The 23,549-nt window shown below is 38.7% G+C and overlaps 1 protein-coding gene across 3 annotated transcripts in view; it reads left to right on the top strand.

The window, feature by feature from the left end:
• The window catches only part of FMN1 (formin 1), a 442,344-nt gene that overhangs the window by 388,546 nt on the left and 30,249 nt on the right, over window positions 1-23,549 (top strand). For all 3 annotated transcript variants that reach the window (XM_054450470.2, XM_054450471.2, XM_054450472.2), the window contains 2 exons: window positions 15,477-15,528; window positions 20,844-20,993. In XM_054450470.2, coding sequence (XP_054306445.1) covers window positions 15,477-15,528; window positions 20,844-20,993 — 202 coding nt within the window. The remainder of the gene's footprint in view (window positions 1-15,476; window positions 15,529-20,843; window positions 20,994-23,549) is intronic.

The raw sequence follows: 23,549 nt of genomic DNA, 5'->3' as shown, positions 1-23,549 counted from the left end.
ACATTTAGGCTTTGCCAGGGTTTTAAAGGAAGATTGATTTAAGGATAGCAATGGCTATTTCATGATTACTTACAGGACGTTATGGTAGTCTATTCATTTTTATGACTAAATGTCTGAACAATTATTTTTCTAGAGGGAGAGCTTCAGCTATTTAACAAATGTGTTAAGCTACACAGACGTCAGAGGTTTAGTGTAAATAGATCTAGAAGAATAAGAAATTTCCTTTGTCAAGGTATGATGCCGTATATTGTAAATCATGTATAAGTGTGGCTTCTTTCTTCTCTTAGTTTTTCTTTAGTTAAAATCAGTCTTAAGTCATTAAGATCTCTGACCATGCCTAATAGCTTTTTATCTGAATTTTACTCTTTGTAATGTGATTGAAACTATTCTTAATGTTGGAAGTCCTTCTGAACAATTTGTAAAAAATAAGTAGAATGGTTACTTTATAGAGATTGTAGAATTTCATGTTGCCTGTGACTATAAGGTGTGAATAAAGGACTTTAATGTGGGTGACTGCCCAGTGAAATTTAACTTATCCATGACAATGGTTGTTTTTCTGTTTTGACTTATTTCTCTATTGTTCCACTGTAGTAATATGACAGTTTTATAGTTTTTCAGCAGGAACCTATAAAGAATCACAGTATGGCATAGTGAAAACTAGTCGGGAGTCAGGGGACAGCTTCTTTCTTTTTTGCCCAAAACTATTTGTATGACCTTAGGCAGGTCACTCGCTTTCAAAGTGCTCTGCAGCTGCCTCCAAACAGCATCTGTTGTTTCTTTTTCTGACCATATTAAATGAGCCCCTTTCTTCAAAAAGCAACTAAAATCAAATGAAAAACAAAAATCCTCTTAACCAGAGAGGCAGAAATAGCAAGCACAATATTTTGGTATGTTACCTTCTTTTTTATAGATACAGTATTTTCAGAACTATATTATACAATGTGTGTGATACACCTTTTAACATAACTTTAGGCACATCATGCCACTGCTTTATATTCTTTATTTATAATTTTGTCATAAATTCTTTATTTCCCGTGATATTTTTTGCAAGCATGTTTTGTGGTATGTGGGTCTAGGAAGTGTGCTTTAATCCTTGGGAACTTACTGTAGGGATACACGTATTACTAAGGAAAAACAGGGCGCTGAAATTCCCCAGAGAAGTTTCACAGGAACCCAGGAAAGGCTGCACAAGCAAATGTCACTGGATTACAAAGAATTATACTGATGGTGGTAGTCATTATCATAATTGATATTTACTTAACTAATGTGCCAGGTGCCATGACCGAGCACCTTACAAACATCTCTTTTAATTACTACAGCTGTCGAATGTAGGTTCTATCATTACTTTCATTTGTAGATGAGAAAACTGAGTCTTAGCCACATTAAACAACTGACCCAGTGTCAATAGTTAGAAAGTAATGGAGCACTTGGAAGCTTCGGCTCCACTGTTAATCCACAGTGTAGAACCTAAGAATTTAGTAGCATAGCACCTGGCATACTCTGAGTACTCAGTGAATGTTCATCACCATCATTACCACCACCACCACCAGTCTGACTGTCCTAGGCCATTGTATTAGACTACTTTATAAGCATTAGATTGACTGTCCTTGGATCTTAGTAGCTATGGCTGGTGAGGGGAAGGGGACACACTCCAGTACATGATTCCGTTATTGGAAAATCCACTATCTATTCAATCTCCTATTATTGTTTAACTTAGCTCATTTTTAAACTATAGCATGAGAGGTTTATATGAGGTAATTTCTTAAGTTTTGTATAGCTCCATAGTTTTCAACTGTAAGGTTTCATTTTACCCAGTGTACATGTGGACAGGTTAAAGTCTGAAGAATGAAGTATTGGCCCTAAATATCATAATCATCAGAGGCAGTTATGGGAAACCCAAAGAAGTTAGTTGGAGAACTTTTTCTTCCATTAAAAAAAATTAACATGAGGTGCTTGCTTTCTTTAGATTTGCTGAATTTCTAGTACTAAAATGCTATGAGATTAAAAAAAATGAGATAGTTGCTTTTGAAGAACACTACTTTAAAGAAGAAATAAAAATAAACATGCAGGCCGGGTGCGAGCACTTTGGGAGGCCGAGGCGGGTGGATCACGAGGTCAGGAGATCGAGACCATCCTGGCTAGTACGGGGAAACCCCATCTCTACTAAAAATACAAAAAATTAGCCGGGCGTGGTGGCGGGCGCCTGTAGTCCCAGCTACTCAGGAGGCTGAGGCAGGAGAATGGCGTGAACCCGGGAGGCGGAGCTTGCAGTGAGCCGAGATCACACCACTGCACTCCAGTCTGGGCGACAGAGCGAGACTCCGTCTCATAAATAATAATAATAATAAAATAAAAAACATGCAGCCTGTTACCACTTTGCTCATGAACCTGCTACAAATTCAGACTTTTGTGGACATTCTCACCAATTAATAAAGCAACAAGTTACTGATTTATAAACACTAGGTTTATAGTCTCAAGTGCTAAGCACTTGAATACAAACTTTGAAAGAAAAAGGCCATAGTCCATGCCTTTCAGAAATTACACACCTTGAGACTAGTGCTAATGTTAAGATGAGACAGAGTTGTTTGGAAAAGAAGAGCTTCCTCCAAATTAGAATACCTGCAATTTATCACCAAATGGTTATCCAGAGCCTTGTGATTGTAAACCCCAGTGCTTTTGAAACTTCACTAAGGTTCTTGATGAAACAAAATGCAAGAAGTCTTCTTTTAAAAATTTAGCTTCTTTGCAATTCCTAATATTTCCTAAATGGTGTCTGCTGTCTGAATGATAAGGCTATAGAGTTTAGTTTCCCTACATGACACCTGAAATACTTCTAAAGTATTGTATAAGGTCGGACCCTTCCCGTTGGAAATGAGATGGCTGGGAGACAAGGTAGACATTACAAGGAAACAGGATTTATGTATAATTATTTTTTAATTACAAGGAAATAGATTTATGTATAATTATCCCTTAAGTGAAAATTGCATTTTATAAATATGCTTGTTTAGAAATATCTGTGAAAAATAACTAAGGAAAAGCATTTTACAAAAGACATCTGTCACTTCTATTGATGCTGATAAGTTAAAGACATATATGGGTCTAGAAGATGGTATAACTTGGAGAATTTCAGGCCCTGTTTGAGAATGCGACCACCTGACTCCCATTAATGTTAATGAGTCTCTCACCAGATCATTCTAAAATTGTACCGCCGTGGTCTGTTTTAAAGCATCAAGAGTCAGGAAATTTAGAGTGAAAGTTGAAATTCCATCTTGGAACTTTCTCTCTGATGTATCTATTCCTATGGAAGATGTGTAGTACAGTGCAGCTTTGAAATACCACCTGGGTGTTGGGGAATCCTGGAGAAAAATGCTGCACCTTGGGAAGCAGCAGGGAGCATTGGAAAATGTAGATTACTAGTCACAAATTATTAGCCAAAATTATTAAATTATTAGTCAAAAGACCTGGATTCTGTGACTATTAGTGTAATCCAAATACTCGCTTCATCTACATGGATATCCATTTTCTCCACGTTGAAATTAAATAGTTGGGCTAAGTTATAGCAAGGTTAAGGTTATACTGTCTTATCAACTTCCTCAAGTAATTGCATCCGTATCACTCGAAGCCAAGATGTTTCTGTGTACAGATAGTTGTGCAGCATTGAGGGACTTCACTGGACTACACAGAAGCAGAGGAAAAAAAGTAGTAGAATATTAGCCATGAATTAAATGATTGCCTTTAAGAAGAATGAGCAGAATCCTTCATAAAGTCTGAAGGCCAAGTGTTTTGTCAGTATTGTAAATGGTTGAAAGACTCACCTGGGGGCGAAACATCTCATCTCTAGTGAAAATATATTGGAAAAAAAAAGCGAGTTTACTTCTGAAAAAGTGTGGGTAAATATGCTTCATTTAGATCCCAATTATACTTGTGTCCAGTTACCTCCTAGAACTGTGACTTGATAAAATGTTTACTTTTGCAGTAGTTACTATTGAGCACAGACTAGATGTACAGCGTGGTTAAGTGTTTGAGATTATAGTCATCCCTCAGTATCTGTGGAGGATTGGTTCCAGGACCCTTATGGATACCAAACTCTACAGATGCTCAAGTCTCTCATATAAAATGGTGTCGTAATTGCTATAACCTACACCCGTTCTTTAAATCATCTCTGGATTACTTATGATGCCTAATACAATGTAAATGCTATATAACTAGTTGTTAGACTGTGTTGTTGTTACGGGAATAATGACAAGGAAAAAAAAAAGTGTGTATATGTTCAGCACAGACACAACCATCCATTTTTTCCCCAAATGTTTTCAGTCTGCAGGTGGTGGAATCCATAACCCACGGTTACAGAGGGCCACCTGTATACTGCGATCTCTGAAATTGTACCTGTCACCTATACAAATTATTATTACAGTCACCAGAGAATATAAATGAATATATGACACCTGAAATATTCCTAAAGTATTGTAGAAGGTCTGACCCTTTCTATTGTATACAAACAGCACTTTCTAATTCATGTTGTTATACCAATAAGATATTTTACGAATATCATCGTACTAGATTTAGAGATACAGGCTGAGAATCTCTAATCTGAAAATCCAAAATGCAAAATGCTCCAAAATCTGAAACTTTTTGAGCACTGACATGACACTGAATAAACTGTCTGTTGTGCACCTTCATTGTGACAAGACCCGTCACTTGACTTTATGTGACGGGTCTCGGCCAAAATGCAGGAGCACAATAGACAGTTTTTTCAGTGTCCTTGAGGGAAGAATAAAATTACCTTCAAGCACTATATGTATAAGGTATATATGAAACATAAATGAATTTCTTCTTTAGACTTGGGTCCCATCCCCAATATATTACATTATGTATATGCAAGTATCCCAAAATGTGGGGGACAAAAATTGAAATTGGAAACAATTCTGGCTTCAGGCATTTCAGATAAGGAGTACTTCAACCTGTATAAAAGTGTAAATGACTTCATATTATAAGTCACTTTAAGTTTGATTGCCTCAGGACTCACATTTTGAACTATGTGTAAGGGAATTAAGTCATACTGCCCTATCTCCGCCATTGTGTGTAATGAGTTGGCATTGTCCTAGATATTTAGTATGTTAACAGTGATGTCTATATGGGGAAACTGAGAAAATAGCTGCTCAAATCCTTTTCTGTGTTCTGCAGTTCAGATGAAGGACCCTGGTTGAGAACAGCCCCAGGTGCCCAAGTTAGGCGATACCATTTTGTGGTTTTGTTTGTTTGTTTGTTTGTTTGTTTGTTTAGTGTCCATAAAATACTCCAATTCACTTAAGGGGCAACTAGGAATGGCAGATTAAAATGATGAAAAAGGCTGGGCATGGTGGCTCATGCCTGTAATCCCAGCACTTTGAGAGGCTGAGGTGGGTGGATCACTTGAGGTCAGGAGTTCAAGACCAGCCTGGCCAACATGGAAAAACTACATTAGCCAGGCGTGGTGGCATGTGCCTGTAATCCCAGCTACTCAGAAGGCTGAGGCAGGAGAATGGCTTGAACCCAGCAGGCGGAAGTTGCAGTGAGCCGAGATCGCACCACTGCACTCCAGCCTGAGTGACAGAGCGAGACTCAAAAAAAAAAAAAAAAAAAAAAAGCAAATAAAATGATGAAAAAGACAAGATCTGCAAAGTCTGACTGGAAATAAGAGGGTCCAGGATAGCACATCAGCCTGGGAGGTAGACTAGATGACTATTTGAAGACTCCTTTTAACTGGATTTTTTTTTAAATTTTATGACTCTGAAGACCTCTTCAGAGTGTAGTGACACAATGTCCTTTACTTGGTACTTTCACCAAAAGCCTAGTTTCCTAGTCTACTTTAGCCTTAGGCAAGTGACCTGGAAATCCTACACCCTACACTAGGAACCTTGGCAGCATGTCTTTATACAACCTCATAACACTTTACACAGAAAATCTCACAAGTGGTCCTCTGCTCTTCAACTTTACCATCCAGCTTAGACACTTGCTCTGACAGACCAGAAATGATCATGCTTCTAATTTCACCACAACCAGGAAAACTAATAACTTAGAAGACCAGTGAGGATATCATCCTCCATAGGCAAGCATACCAGAAGGAAAAATGTAAGGGTAAGAACTCTGCATCACTCACTGGTTCCAAATATCTGTAGTTTTCTTCTCTCAAATGTTAAAAGACCATCCCTTTCCGATGTCAGCGTGCCATGCCTCTGTTGGTGTAAAGCATTTGTTTCTCCTGGAAAGCGCACAACAGAGGGATTTTCTAAGAAATGGAAAACGATTGCCACACTCACATCAGACGGATCCCACGTGAAGCAGAGCGCAGTCCCTTTGTTTCCTCGTTAGCATCACCCGGCTCCCCTATTTGTAGAGCTGTAATAAAAACAACTTCTTAACTGTGCGTCCTGTTGGTTTATACCAACCATGTCAGGTCCATAAACCATGGTATATTAAAGTGTAATAGACTGTGTAAAGAATACTAGGAAGATATTCCAACCCTTGTCCCTTTCCCTTATTTCACAATTTACTGCCTCCCAGATGGGCATCCATAAATAGGACTTAATTGTGTTTGGCATAAAAGCCCCACTTTCTTTGAAGAGTGGCCTCCTCCTTCAGCCACTCTCGTTGTATGAATGCCACCCTCTTGAGAATAAAAACTTCGGATATTTGGGTACATTTAAATGGTGAATGTTCTTAGTCTGAATATTTTATGGAAATATCATTTTATTTATAAAAGCTTTCTCTTTTTCAAAGTTAACTCTGTAAAATAGTATATTTTAAAGACTCAATCTGCTACAGATGAAACTGGAGGGTTAATGCTATTTGTGCCTCCCTATAGTGTTAGTGCTGTTTGTGCCTGTGTTAATGTATCAGTCTAAAAGCAGGACATAGGTTGGGCATAGTAGTCTCTTGCTTTTCAGTTCCACTCTACTCTTTACTATTTTGTTGCAAACAAAAGATGGAAAATTAGAAATTTCCATTAAGTGCCAAAAAACAGGCACTTAATGAGTAGGGACTGTGTTCTGCTAACATGGGTTCTTCTGTTGTATACTTTTCCATCTGTCAAATAAGTACACAAGGCTGGGCACGGTGGCTCACGCCTGTAATCCTAGCACTTTGGGAGGCTGAGGCAGATGGCTAACTTGAGGTCAGGAGTTTGAGACCAGCCTGGCCAACATGGTGAAACCCCGTTTCTACTAAAGATACAAAAATTAGCCAGCCATGGTGCGTGCCTATAATCCCAGCTACTTGGGAGGCTGAGGCTGGAGAATCACTTGAACCCGGGAGATGGAGGTTGCAGTGAGCGGAGATTGCACCACTGCACTCCAGCCTGGGTGACAGAACAAGACCCTGTCTCAAAAGAAAAAAAAAATAAGTACATGAGTGCCTACTAGGTGATAGTTGAGAGAAAAACTCTGAGAACAGATTTTGGTTGCAACTCTGAAAGGAGCACAGAGTCCAGTGGGAAAAGCCAGCTGCAAGCCAGTGATCTTGACATAGCGTTCGGTGTGCTGTGATAAGGAATTATGGGGAGATAGTGTGTTTGGATCTCCACAGAAAGAACGGCTCACCACATTATTGGGGAGAGGCATGGAGGGCCTCTCGGGAGATTTTCAAGCTTGGTTTTTGAAGAAAGAGAAGACATTCAAACAGAAGGGTAGGAGAAGGGAGAAGGGCAAGGAAGAGAAGGCATTAGAAACAGAAGGAGCCAAGTGCCCAAAAATAAAGACACCATGCAGCAAGTTGAGTCCAGAGAACAGCCATGAGTCCCACGCAGCAGGAGCTCTGGGGATGATACTATGGGGATGGCAGGAGGCAGGTGTGAGGGGCTCACTGTGAAGTGCAAATGCACTTTGTCTTCAGAGGGGGAACCAGTGAGAACGTTAAGCAGAAAAGGGGCATAGTTCACTTTGCCTTCTAAAATGGCAGTTTTGGTGGCAACAAAGAGAATTGAATTTACTGTGCAATGAGGGGAACCTGTTACAGGCTGCCATATAGAGCCTAGAGGTTAAGGAAGGAATCTTAGCTCTCAGAAAACTTACCTCTTAAAAAAAGACTCCTGTATCATTATCTTTTATTTGGTATTGGGGAAGTGATCCAGTTAATCAGGTCAAAGATTACAGAACTGAATGGTCATTAAGGGGAAAAAACAGGTGAGAATAATCATAAGTACCTCTCCCCTCACACCCACCCCATGACTCCCAGTTATTTATTAAATTATAAATAAGTTTTTCTCCTCCTGAGGATGAAATAAAACAAAATGAGCTGAAACAGCAAATAAAATGACATTAGGTCAGACATAGGGAACCACCCTTTTGTAGAAAAGCCTTTTTACAGGCCATGCTAAGGACATCAGCTCAGTGACTGAAATGAAAAAAAACACTAAAGTTTTGAGCATAAAATGATAACAACCAAAATTCTTGTCTACTGAAAGCAGTTATGAACATTCTAAAGAGAGTATGTTGTGTGAAATTTTGTGATAACCATGCCAAAGTCAGAAAGCTAGAATAGTGACTACTAGCATTTGCTTCTAGCCAGTCAACGATAAATGGCTGCCATTCTGGAATGCCCACCATATGTCAGTCACTAGATTAATCTCACACGTTCAGTATATCTCATTGTCACAAGCACTTTGCGAGGTAGATCTTATTATTCCCATTTTACGGATAAGGCTCAGTGGAGTTAAGTGATTTTCTGAAGATCACCCAGTTAGTAAGTATCAGAGCAGAAATTCAACCCAGGTCCACCTGGTGCAAAACCCAAGCTCTTTCTTCTATGCTACACTTCATTTAACTTTGGCAAAACAGTCAACCCATTGGAAGCTTGCACACCCAGCATCCATGGCATGACGTTGAACTGTCAAAGACCTGACTGCGAAGACTGACTGCAACTATGTGGGAGGTAGGTATCATCATCTCCATTTGACAGAGTGGGAAACTGAAACAGGACACTGTGATTGGCTCATGACACTCAGGTGACACAGCTAGGCTTAAAGCTTGGCGTTTAGGTATCATGAGTTCTGATTTGCATTCCTTGGGCCCATAGCCATGGAATAGAAAGCCATTTCTGCTTCACTTGGTAGGCTACAGAACCATGAACTTCAGAATTGTTCTTGTGGAACAATTTTATGATAACTAATAAAGCAATGGCCATCAAATGTACCAGAAAAGAAAATTTCAAGGCATTAAAGATTTACACAAAAGCCAGCAGTCTTTATTCAGTCGAGACTGTATTAAATAAAATCCATACATGTGTCTCTTTTAAAGAAACACCTTCTGAGGAAGCCATGTTACTTTCTCTCTGTGACATAAAATTATGGAAAGTGTTACTTAAGGAGAAAATTTAAATTTAAGAAAAACCACATAATCTGCCAATGACATAAAAATTGTACCATGTTATAAGTGTGTCACCAAGCAAACTTACCTCTCAACTTTCTCCAAGCATTTCCAAGATTCACCATCATCACAGCGTGCAAGTAACCTTGATGAAGACATTTAGGAGACAGAATTTATGTTAAGCAAAACTTCTCTTTTTAATACTCTGACTTATTTTCCTTATTGCTTTTATTATCTTGAAAACTGTGAGACTATCACTATTGTAAGCAGCTACATTTCATTCCTACGAGTTAGGAAAGAATTATATTTAACTCATTGCAGACAATAAGAGAGCTTCTTATAAATAAGAGAGAGGAGGAAAATAAGAAAAAAAGTTTTTAAGAAGACAATAAATAATGGAGAGAAGAACAAGTTGAGGGATGCCTTTTATTTCCCTACCTCCCCCATACTGAGTCTGACAATCCCTCCAAGCCCATCTGTCTCCTAAGATACATATACCCCCACTTCACCTCACACTAGTAGTGCCACAATTTAAATCCCAAAGTGGGCCAGGTATGGTGGCTTGCACCTGTAATCCTAGCACATTGGGAGGCCAAGGTGGAGGATCGCTTGAGCCAAGGAGTTCAAGACTAGTATATATATATATATGCTACATATAATATATAATATCTGTTATATATAATATATATCTGCTATATATAATATATAACATATAGCTATATATGTTATATGCTATATTATATATAGCTATAATGCTATAATAATATATAGCATTATTATATTATATAATATAATATAGCATATATAATATGTATATTATATATGTATATTATATAATATCTATTATATATAATATATATTATATAGCATATATTATATGTAGATATATATTATATAGCATATATTATATGTAGATATATATTATATAGCATATATTATATGTAGATATATTATATAGCATATATTATATGTAGATATATAGCATATGTTATATGTAGATATAATATATATATTATATAGCATATATGTAGATATAATATATATATTATATAGCATATATTATATGTAGATATAATATATATATTATATAGCATATATTATATGTAGATATAATATATATATTATATAGCATATATTATATGTAGATATATATTATATAGCATATATTATATGTAGATATATATATTATATAGCATATATTATATGTAGATATATATATTATATAGCATATATTATATGTAGATATATATATTATATAGCATATATTATATGTAGATATATATATTATATAGCATATATTATATGTAGATATATATATTATATAGCATATATTATATGTAGATATATATATTATATAGCATATATTATATGTAGATATATATATTATATAGCATATATTATATGTAGATATATATATTATATAGCATATATTATATGTAGATATATATATTATATAGCATATATTATATGTAGATATATATATAATAGCAAGACCTCATCTCTAAAAAATAAAGTAAGCCAGGCATGGTGATGCACACCTGTAGTCCCAGCTACTCGGGAGGCTGAGGTGGAAGGATTGCTTGAGCCTAGGAGTTTGAGGTAGCAGTGAGCTATGATCATACCTCTGCACTTGAGCCTGGGTGACAAAGTGAGACCCTGTCTCAAAAAAAAGAAAAATGAAGCATCTAAATACCGCTATCTATGTGGCTTTGTAGAATAGAAAACCGAGTAAATTTTACACATAGATTTGAGCCACTCCTAGTCAAAGAACAGTTTTCATCTAAGACTTGTCATCTGCAATTTCAATATTGTCTTTCCCTTTTTGTACCAAGTCCCAGTGGGACATGCTCTAGCTGTCCAGGCACGCCTAATTCAGTAACTCATGGAGAGTCTCCTATAGGCCTCCATCTATGCTCTGGATGGTTTTTTTTGGTTTTGTTTTTTGTTTTTATTGTTACCACTTATCAAAAATTACTTACACTGATTCTTATTCTCTCAGGTTTAATTATTTGTCTTCCTCAACAGGAACAAAAGTTCTACAGGGACCTTTGTTTGCTTGCTTCACTGGTGGATCTCAAACACCTGGGATAGTGTCTAGCACATGGAAGGAAGAAATAAACCTCCTATGTTATTACATCAGCAGCTACTAGAGGCTGAAATCAGAGGTTGCAGAGCCATACGTGGCCAGCAGGACTGTTCTCTTTGTCATATTATGTTGAATTTTTTTTTTTAAGTTGGGAACATTCATTTAAAAATCTCTTTCTGGCTTCTCTAAAAAACTAGATCTGGTAACAAGGTCAAGTGCTTGTCCTCTCCTAAATGGGGTACAGCCTTCCCACTTGCCTGCAATTCCCTACTGTCTTCCGCACTTTAAGGCTATCAGTTCCCGTATCATAGAACTAGAACTAGAATGTTAGAACACTGGGATTCTTATACTTGGCCCACGATTACCTTATTTGTTGATGGTATTAGAATTTGAGTTTGTGACTCCAGTCTTTAAACATAGTTCTTCCAGGTAATGTATTTGTGTTTTGCTTGGAGCATCTTGAAGACTTAAAATGTGTAATGGCCTGGTTTAAAATTTTACACGTTGAAGTAGGAGAAAATTTTAGGCTGTTAGAGCTTCCAAGTCACACCACAAGGGTAGATGACTTTTTTATCTGTACATGGGCAAAATTAGGAATAATTTAGATCTCTAATTTCTTCTCATTTTCCTGAAGGTCCTTTTCCCTAAACCCTCAGAGTTTCTGCGGTGTGCATTGGCTCTTAATAATACCTCTTTTTACATTTGGACTCTGTTTCTCCAAATCACCGTATTCACAGAGGTAATGCAAAATCTTATCCGATGCTCATTCAGTTTGAATAGGGTATTTCTTGTCACTAAATTCATATACAGTTATGGCTTGTCCACACTCTGCTTAGCACACACAGCCTGGAAGTAGCCAGTTAGAAACTATCTGCTGAGAGAGCAGAGCTGGTCCAAGAAGATCACTCAGGCCTCAGAGGAATTTTTCTTCCTATTGGGCTATGCACATAACTTAAATTCACTGGAGAAGAACAGATCACTAGTTTGTTTCACATTTTGGGGAACTTGATAACCTAGGAGAGACACAGGTCATTTCTCAGTATCTGATTGGCTAAGTACCAGACTAATTCACAGAAATTCCTGCCAAGAGTATTGGGGGGACATCACACAGCAAAAGATGGCCCTGGCCATGGCTTCCGTCTGCCTAAAATGATGCACTTATGAAAGCTGAATCATTTTAATATAAAACAATAATTTTTACTAGTTGAAATATACTACATTTAGAGATAATGGTATACATTAGCCTCTCAATCTTCTTTAGCTTATGTTCATATTCTAAATGTGAAGTTTCTTCAGGAAAGCCAGTATATCTCTTTTTAAGCAAGCTTTATCCAATATATTCATTTTTAAGCTAAATTGATTGCTTTAACATATAGCCACTTTTCTACAATTAAGGCTACAGCAGAAAGCAAGCCAGGTGAAGCTGCTGCCCTCCTGGAGCTTACGTTCAGTTGTTGCATGATAAACAAATGAGGAAAGGAATAGTCTGTTAGGTAGATAGAGGCTGTGGGAAGGCTATGGAAGGAAGGTAGGGGTAGAGGGTGTGTGTGGAGGGGTAGTAGGCAGATGATGAGTGGCAAGGGATGGTCTTTTATTTACAGAAGCTGGAGAAGGAGATACTTCAGCTGAGACCTCAATGCAATGAGGGAGCCCATCGTGCAGACTGTGGTCAGGGCATTCCAGAGAGGAGGAACAGTGAGTGCAAAGATCCTCCAATGTGCACGCTCAGTGCGCTCAAGCCAGAGGCAGCTGCCAGCGAAGCTAGAAAGGAAGGCGTGTGGGAAAGAGGAGGTGATGCCACCAAACAGCCAAGGAGCAGACTTAAGTGCAGGGCCTTCTAGAGCATTGTGAAGACTGTAGATATTACGTCAAGGGTGATGGCAAGACAAGCCATTGGAAGGTTTTGAGCAGGGGAGCCACTTGATAAAATTTACATTTTAAAATCAATGAGGAAGATTATGGTAATGTAGTAATAATACCTGCCATGGCCTATATTGAGCACACATCATGTGCTAAGCACTCTGCATGTATTATCTCATTAAATCTTTACAGCAGCTGTATGATAATGGTCACTATGGCTATTCTCATGGGACAGATGAGGCAATAACTAAGCATTTGGTCTTGACTCACTTGCCCAGAGTCACACAGATAGTAAGTGGTAGGGCCAGGTTTAATAAAAGGGTGATGTTTCAAAATCCCTTATCTTTCATGAAGTATCACAGCACAGATCCTAGATATGAGACTTACTTTTTTTCATTCATTTTACATCATTGTAGCCCTAAATTAAAGGAATCTGAAGGCTTATGTAGCTTATGTTACAACTTTCTGTTTTTCTGGATATTTTTAAAGTGTGAGAGTGGTATTTTCATATATAATATCTTCTGATTGTAGAGAAGGATATATGAAAGAACCACCCCAAAATGAAACCTCTTGATAATCCTATAGAAAGAACATAGGTTCTTGACCTGTGGATTCAGAACTGTGTCTCAGTATCACTGATTTTCTTAGTAACCTTATGAAAACATTATTCTGACAAGAGTCCATAGGCTTCCCTAGACTGCCAAAAGGGCCTGTGGGTGTGGAGGCAGTATGTGCAAGATTCCCATGACTCTGAGCAGCACTGCTGCAAATGCTACTGGATTTATTATGTTTAGAGTAAAGGGGAACACGATGAGATGTGCAAGAGTGACCACATGTCCTGATCTACCCAGGATTGCCGTAATTTATGTCTTTGCCCAGGTATAATTATTAATATCACTCTCAAACGTGTCCCAGAGGAAACAATAAATTATTTGGCCACCATTAGCTATGTCTGTTATCGAGACTTCATGACTAAAACACCAAAAGCAATGGCAACAAAAGCCAAAATAGACAAATGGGATCTAATTAAACTAAAGAGCTTCTGCACAGCAGAAGAAACTATCATCAGAGTGAACAGGCAACCTACAGAATGGGAGAAAATTTTTGCAATCTACCCATCTGACAAAGGGCTAATATCCAGAATCCACAAAGAACTTAAACAAATTTACAAGAAAAAAACAACCCCATCGAAAAGTGGGCAAAGGATATGAACAGACACTTCTCAAAAGAAGACATTTATGCAGCCAACAGACACATGAAAAAATGCTCAGCATCACTGGTCATCAGAGAAATGCAAATCAAAACCACAATGAGATACCATCTCATGCCAGTTAGAATGGCGATCACTAAAAAGGAAACAACAGATGCTGGAGAAGGTGTGGAGAAATAGGAATGCTTTTACACTGTTGGGAGTGTAAATTCGTTCAACCATTGTGGAAGACAGTATGGCGATTCCTCAAGGATCTAGAACTAGGAATACCATTTGACCCAGCAATTCCATTAGTGGATATATACCCAAAGGATTATAAGTCATGCTACTATAAAGACACATGCACATGTATATTTATTGTGGCACTATTCACAATAACAAAGACTTGGAACCAAGCCAAATGTCCATCAATGATAGACTGGATTAAGAAAATGTGGCACATATGCAGCATGGAATACTATGCAGCCATAAAAAAGGATAAGTTCATGTCCTTTGCAGGGACACAGATGAAGCCAGAAACCATCATTCTCAGCAAACTATCGCAAGGACAGAAAACCAAACACTGCATGTTCTCACTCATAGGTGGGAGTTGAACAGTGAGAACAACAGATGGACACAGGGTGGGGAACATCACACACTGGGGCCTGTTGGGGGGTGGGGGGCTGGGGGAGGGATAGTATTAGAAATACCTAATGTAAATGACGAGTTAATGGGTGCAGCAAACCAACATGGCACATGTATACATATGTAACAAACCTGCACGTTGTGCATATGTACCCTAGAACTTAGTATAATTAAAAAAAAAAAAAGTGGTGGCAGATAAAGCAAATTGAGTGTTATTGCCAGGACATGTGCTAGAGGCTACCCACCCCTGAATTCAGACCTCCTGTAGTAATGAATGGGTGTAATTGAAGCTGTAAGATTACACAAAGGAGACAACAGAAGAAAAAAATTTTTAATCATGATTTATCTTTTACAGCCAAAAAAGAGCATAAGATGGAAGAAAGTCACTTGGAGAATGCACAGAAAAGGTAAGCAGCTCTGATTTGGCCCCAGTTCTTTCTTTGACTAGCCATTCTTTTGTATTATTATTATGAAGTGCATTCATTTTGCTATGCAGTTCTATCTCCAAAACATTTTCACTTCCCCGACTGAAACTTTGTACCCTTTAAACACAAATTCCCCATTCCCCACTCTCGTCCCCAGGCAACCACCATTCTACTTTCTGTCTCTGTGACTTTGACTACTTTAGCTACCTCGTGCAGTTGGGGTCATCCAGTATTTGTCCTTGTGTGACTGGCTTCTTTCCTGTAGCATAAGGTTTGACTAGCCCTACTTTCGGCCCCATGTGTTAAGACTATGCATCCATAAGCAATAAGCTTCACTTGGAAGCTGGAGTGAAAGCACTGTAGCAGGACTTAGGAATATTTTTCCTCAGGAAGCAGGGATCATCCAGAAGTGACGCACCTGCCTCACATGCGTGTCATGACACTATTCTGCCTGTTTGCCTGTCCTACATTGCTCTGCTCCTGAACTGCTTCATGGAAGTCAGGGACAGTTTGATCCTTCCTAGCATTACAGCTAGATCAAACTAATTATTGCAGATACCTAAGAGACTTATTATGTCTTTCCTCAGCTTCTAGAGGAGGATATTATAAACAAGGGGTGGGTAGGGAGAAGGGGCTGTCCATATGTTCAGGTGGGGAGAAGGGGCTGTCCATATGCCCATACAGCATATGGACAATTCCCCCCAGAAGTTGGGGAACACCTCAGAGATCTTCTGTTCAGCCTCATGTCACCCACTTCAGGCATCTTCCTTGCTCACTCGCTCTCTCAATAGACACCACAGGGGAACCATTCACTCCACCCAGTGGAACCTAATCATCAGCAGTTCTCATCCCTTAGGGCTTTTTCCTTTTTGTTAGTTGACCAGGTTAGTTAGCGTGGTTCTCCCTCCCTTATAGAAGAGTGAGTGGCAATAGACAGAGGTATTCTCATATTTAGGGCTGAAATTTGAGATATATTTTGCTGGTACCAATTCTAAAAATACTGGTAAATTAGATGACAGGTAGAGGTAGGAGACAGCATATAAGGGCAAATGAGCTTTATAAGTGTGTGAGAGGAACAGTTACCCAGTTAGGAATTTAAATGCAAATAAACAGATTGTAGAAATTAACCATTTTCCTCTTGTCTAGCCACAATTTCTGAGACTTCTGAAATCCCATAGATGGTGCCATCTGCCCTGCTTTCACAGGTGCCAACATCTTGCCCTGCTTCCCACTGTAATTACCAATAAGATTAAAATGCTGGTGAAAGCAAGGTGAAGGCAAGTCTTGCACTTTGCTAAGTGCAGACATATTCTCAAATCGTGCTTATCATCCTGTCATAATAATCATTCAAAACTGAGATAATTCCATGGTTATGTTTTTAGGAGTTTGTGTCTATTGACCTTATTCCTGTATTAAGCTTCCCTTCCCAATGCATAAAACTAGCACCTCTGTGTTATAGAAACATCCAGCTACATAGAGAAGAGATTATCAACAAGGGCACGTTGGTGTCAGGCTAAACAGAAATTCAGCTTCTGGGGCGGATGTCAAATTTCTAATACTTTTTCAGGATTCTTGCTGAAGGAAAAGGGGGCCCACCGTGGAGGGGCTGAAGCTGCTGCCGTGCATTAGCTCTGCGGAGGGGAGTCATAAATTCTGGTTGTCAGCGTTTTCCGTGGCTTTGTGGTGAAGGTAGTCTAGCTTTCATGTCATACATGAAATATGTTAGATCCCATCTTTAATGTAGAAACCACAGTTGTTTGGTTACACTCTTTAAGGAGGTCGTGGTCAGTGTTGCAATATTTGTGTGAGATTAGTGAATTCTTATGTTTTATTCTCAAGAGAAACAATTTACTCTGAGGCTAAGGAATATTTGCTTTTCCTAAGCAGTTTCTGAAGGCATGCATGTAAGACAATAAGTGGATGTGTTCCGCTCTGGATCTCAGGACTGTAAAAGTAAAACAGTTCACTTCGCTACAGGCTCTTTGATGTAATCATTGTCTGTACTTTAAAAATGTTTGGCCGAATTAAAAAGATACAAATCAGACAGGGAATTATAGCAGAGAGAAAAGTGGTCAGGGAGTAGTTTGCAGTGAAATAAAAAAGTTATGTAAAACCAAACATAGGATTAGAAATCAACCTTTTAAAAGTTGAGAGTCATTTTAGAGCTATCTGCTAACCAATAGAAATTTCAAATCTCATGATTGACCTTTGTTTCCTGTATATTAGAGAAAATTCTCCTGGTTGTTAAATGTCAGCAATTTTCTTGTCCAAATTGCAAAAGATTTTCAGTGGTCAGCCTCTGTGAATCAGAACTGAATTTAAAGTGAAGGGAGTTTTGTCTAGGAAAGACAACAATCTAGACCTTATCAAACCATTGCAGGTTCATATTCTAGCTTTTAGCTTTTTCTTAAACAGTGGAATAACAATGAAATCAAATAAGGCACACTGGTATTTTGTTTTTGTTTTGAGACAAAGTCTCGTGTCGCCCAGGCTAGATTGCAGTGGTGCAATCTCGGCTCACTGCAAGCTCTGCCTCCCAGGTTCACGCCATTCTCCTGCCTCAGCCTCCTGAGTGGCTGGGACTGCAGGTGCCCACCACCACGCCTGGCCAATTTTTTGTATTTTTTTTTTTTTTTTTTTTTTTTTTAGTAGAGACAGGGTTTCAACGTGTTAGCCAGGATGGTCTCAATCTTCTGACCTCGTGATCCGCCCGCCTCGGCCTCCCAAAGTGCTAGGATTACAGGCGTGAGCTACTGTGCCCGGCCAAATAAGGCACATTCTTGAAGTGACTTTATCTTTGTCAAAGGGGCTGAGTGCCAAAGCCAGGCCATCTTTTTGGAACTCTGTTTACTTTGGTTCTTCTGAAGAGGTTCACTTGCTTTCTTAGTTTCCAAAACACATAGGAAAAAAAAGGCTGAAATGTAGTATTTTTTTTAGTGTTTCCCCCCCCCTTTAAAGGAGAGTAAGCAAGCAGTACCTCACAAATCCCCAGGGAGACAGGCAAGGAGGGCAATGGTTAGCTTCAGTTTAGAGTTGGGAAAATCGAGGCCCACAGGAGGATGACATGCTTTTCCAGGCTGTGCAACAACCACCAGATCACTCTTGTCATTCTCTGAAACCGTACCAGGATTTGCAATATGTTGATCTCACAATCTAGACTCGAGGTAATGCCAGAGGTGTCAGGTGTTCATGAAGCACAATAACTGGACTTCACTATATTTTGCTGGAAAATCAGAAGATAAGTTGTTCCTCTAAATACTGGAAACGAAAGACTTTCCCTTCCCCGTGAATGCTCAAGTAAATATGTATCTGTATAGAAGGTAAGCATAAGAAAGAGAAAAAATAATCACATGCCCTCCCTGGGGTAATGCGTGTTATGTGTGATAAGAGGACACCTGTGTCTAAAGTAGAAAAGGGTGGGGGAGAACGACTATTTTGTCTCTTAAATGCCTGTGTTATTGAACATGAGCAACAGAAAAATAAAGCAGACAAGAGCATTTCACAGAAAATCAGGGGACCTGAATTCCAGGCCCAACCCTACCAGTGAATAATGCCACGCAGTCTTTCCAGGTCTCTGTTTTGTCATCTATAAAATAATTTGGGCAAGTCATCCTGTAAATTCCTTCCCATTCTAAAGTCCTGTGACTTTATAGGAAATGAATGGCCTGTTCCTATAGGTTATATAACTCTCTACTTATGTATTCCCATGCTATAGTCAAAATAATTTTCATTTGAGTGAAATAAAGTTAGGTGCTATAGAGTGTACATTTGGTTTTACCACTGTTTGGACTGCCGTGGAAATAAGGATTATGTCTGGGGCAAGAGTGGACATTGCCACGTTCTTCCCTTCCCGGTTTTTCTCGACGTTATGTATGTTTGGAATTATAATAGAGTCCCGTAAGAGATTACTGCAGTTATTGCCTTTCTCCACTTCTGCACTTCCAGTCTTTTAATAACTGGGAGCCAAAATTCCCTGACCAGTAGTTTTAATTTGCATTAAAAACAGATTTATTCTTTACAGAAGCACAAAGAATTTATGGGACTCAGAGCTGCAGCTCCAGCTTGGATCTCCCCTAATCGTAGCCATGGAATCAATTAACAGTTCATCTGTGAAATGTGATAAAATCTTATGAGATACATATTGCCCAATAACTGAGAGCGAGATGAAAGTATGCTCCATAATAGTAACGGAGCTTCAGGGTTTTACAATCGCCATTGAATAGAGTTCCATTAGAAAATCAGTATTCAGGATGGCCACACACACAAAAAAAAAAAAGCCGCTGTGTCTGAACAGATGATAGAGCATTGAGTAATAAACCTGGCCAGCCATTCCTGCTTTGATTAGTTTCCAACACCCTAGAAAAGGGGGTCATTTATTTAAGTGTTCTTGCTCATGGCAAATGAGCTTGTGAGGCTTGGGGTAGGTGGGGGTGAGGGGGAAAGATTGAGTTCAAAGCTGTAAATTGCTGCAAAGCTAGTGCCTCCAAGAAGGGCTGCTTGGGAGGCCCAGGTAGTCTGGTGTGCAGTGAGCCTTACTGGGATAGGTCTTACTGATATCTGGGAATCCACTCTGGAAAACTGGGATTCTTTACTGACCAGATTGGCGATCATTTTTCCAAGATCAGAAATGGTTTTTCATCCAAAACTTGCTATGCCTACAGCTGTATCTGTTTTTGTACATCGGTGGTTTGTATTCTTGTATCATATTAAGCTTTAAAAGGTAGCCCTCCTAAAGATCATATCATCTACATCTTTTATTTTACCCTTGAGAAAATTGAGAGTCAAAGATGCTGAGTGATTGACCCAAGATTACAAAGCCAGTATATGCCAGAATAAGGATAGGATGGATTTTCTTGCTTTTCTGTGAAACATTTGACATATTAATTATTCCCAATGAGCTATCGAACTGACCGCTGCTAATGCTGCAGTCAGTGTGTCATCCGCCTTGCATGTAATCACTAGACATAAAATGAAGAGCAGGGAAGAGACGGGGATTTGAGATGAAGAACAAACTCAAGACATTTTACCTACACACCCCCAGAAATTATACATGCTGATTTTATACAGATAAGATGTGCCCAGGAGCATCCCAATCAAGTTCCATTTTTTGGCAAATCAATTTGAGCAAATAGATTTTCTGAGGCTTACAATAAACTTCAGTAACTATGAGCCCCCAGCTTCTGTGTTACAGAATAAACACATGAGAAACTGCCCCCAGCATCCCCCTTCTAATGGATTTTAGTGTTGGCAATTTCTCACCCTCTACCTCATTCCATTTTCCCCCCTACCTGTTGCAGTTTTGAAACAACAGTAGGATATTTTGGGATGAAGCCAAAGTCTGGTGAGAAGGAGATCACACCCAGCTACGTGTTTATGGTGTGGTACGAGTTCTGCAGTGACTTCAAGACAATTTGGAAACGGGAGAGTAAAAACATATCTAAAGAAAGGTAAGGTTCAAATAAAGATTTTAATGCCTCCTTCAGGAGCCTAGGAAACTGCACTCTTAAACCTATCAAAGTGTGTCTATTTCACACGTGTCGATGTTTTCTTTTGGATCAAGTGGTCATCGAGGAAGGACTTTTTGCCTCAGGGATCGTAGGGAAATTTGGGGAAAGCTTGCTGTCCACACAGGCAGATACGCTCACATGATCTGATAAGTTACACTTTCTTAACCCCTTCCAATTACTAGCTAGTAAATGAAAGGAGGGTTGTGCTAATTTGCAACAGATTGCTTCTCTGTGTATTTTCATGTTGGCCCAGGCTAAATGAGGCAGCCTTGCTGTCGCAGACAGTATAGACAAATAAAAGTGAATGCTTTTCCCATTAATATACTGAACTTGCATCAAAGGAAAATCTCTGTGACTCAGGCCACACTTCACACAGCGTGGAAGCCCCGCATTGGATTTACAGCGCCACTTCTGACTCCTTGTATCCTGCTGCGGACATCAAACTGCGTGCCGCTCAGCCTCATTGCAGCCCCCGATTTTATTAGCTAGGGGTAGAAGACAAACCTCAACTCTGAATATAGACGGGGTGTGTGTGTACGTGTGTGTGTGTGTGTTCGTTTTCCTTAGAGAGATTGAATTTGCCCCTGTTTATCAGAAAAAAGCATTTTTGCCTGATCATTTTTGTGATTGGGTTGCCACTGTTCTGGAAGGGGTGTCATGGATTTAAACTTCAAACAGGTCTTACTGCTACTCCTGTGGAACAGATGTATAAGAATGGCATTCAAAACAGAGTGGAAGGAGACAAAAAATTCCTCAGCGTAAGGAAAATGATATATTTCATTATAGCATCTACCTTTTACTAACCTTTGAGGCCTGACATTCCATAATTCAGTATTTTTATTCTTCACTTTGTAATCAAAGAAAAGATATATACATAATATATTTACAGACACATCACAACCTACCCTAATATATTTCACCTTAAAACACTAGTAAGAGGATCAAAATTGTGAGATTTTTCACCTAGTATTAGTCTCTAAGTATTTTCTCAGGGAGCTATAAAAAGAGAAAGGCCTTCTTTCTTTCTAAGGAAGTTAAAGAGCTTTAAAAACGTTTATCAACACATCTTCCCATCATTACTTCTTTGGGAACATGGGAATTAAACTGAATATATCCATTATATAGATAAAACTGAAGCAGAGAAAAGTACCATTGTTGAGAAAATAGGTCGTTGATAATAACATGAAAAAAAAATCCTAAAAATCTTGGCACCCAACCCATAGCTCTTGCCCTGCCATCACTTATTTAGCCCTTTAAAGTAAGCTAAAATAAGTTTCTCTGGAATCAATTCTCATACGAAAATGCTATTCTTAAAACAGCATAGGAGCAGGCCAGTCTGCCCTCCAGGTCCATACACCTTGAGGCTGGGACACCCAGCAGTGGGCCTGGAATGTACAGCTTTTGCCTAAGAATTTTTACACCTCAGATTTTGAGCACAGTCCTTAGTATGTTTGTCCTTGGGGCCCTAAAAATGGTCTGAAACAAACAAAAGACCAACAGAGAAGGCAATTAGTTGCTTTATATGTTAATGATCTTCTGGTGAAATAACTGTATTCCAAATTAAAGAGTGTTCTGTATCATAGAAGTTAGATCAAAGAAATTGTGAGTCTGTCATAGAGGTGGTATCCAGAAGTCCTTCAAAATGACAATATTTCTGATTCCCAGCCACGGGCGTTTGTGGCATTGCTTCCTGGGTGCAGCTGTTGAATTGCCTGCTTCACACTCTGTAAACCAACCCCTTTACAGGGTCATGACCTCACAAGACCCTTTTCGGTTCTTCTCATTTCGCAGTTTCAGGGGACCCTTCATTCCAGCCATGCTCTGTGAGGATGGATCACCAAGGTTTCTACCCTAAAACAACACCTCTGAAAGTTGATGATGGCTAATAAGATATTTCTGGAGGCAGCAGCATGGTTAGGAAAATCTGTGTGTTAAGAAATATTAGCACATTATGTGTATTACTGCCCAACCATTTAAACAAACTTCTTAATATCCACGGTTTTCTTAAAATCCTGAAGTGAGAACTTTGTTAAAGTGTTCTCTATCTGCTAAAGATTTTAGCTTCTTTCCTGTTAGAATCACACATTCATTACGGTAAAATAAGCAAATTAACTGGAATTTTACTATTAAATGAGGAACACTATAATTGCTTTGTTTTGACATCTATTTAATGATATTTGATATTATAGTTTCAATTATACTTTCCCCAGAAACCCAATATATCCCAACAACACTAAACATCAGGAGGCAACATAACATCATTAACAAGGGCATCCTAAAAAATAAAATTCATAACCAAAATAAAAACCTGATACTGTGTAATTGTAAAGAAAAAAACTAGTTTGGGATCTCATCAGAAAAATTCAACTCACTTAATTTTTAAATATATTTGAAAGCCCCAACTAAGTGCTGAAAATCATTGGAAAAATTAAGAATCAGTAGTAGCATTTTCAAAGGGACAGGTTTCATGGAAAATAGTGTTTTGTTTAAATTCTA

The sequence above is a fragment of the Pongo pygmaeus genome, chromosome 16 (genome assembly GCF_028885625.2).
Source record: "Pongo pygmaeus isolate AG05252 chromosome 16, NHGRI_mPonPyg2-v2.0_pri, whole genome shotgun sequence".
NCBI classification, from domain to species: Eukaryota; Metazoa; Chordata; class Mammalia; order Primates; family Hominidae; genus Pongo; species Pongo pygmaeus.
Note: the sequence above shows the minus strand (reverse complement) of the source record. Positions and strands in the feature narration are given on the sequence as shown.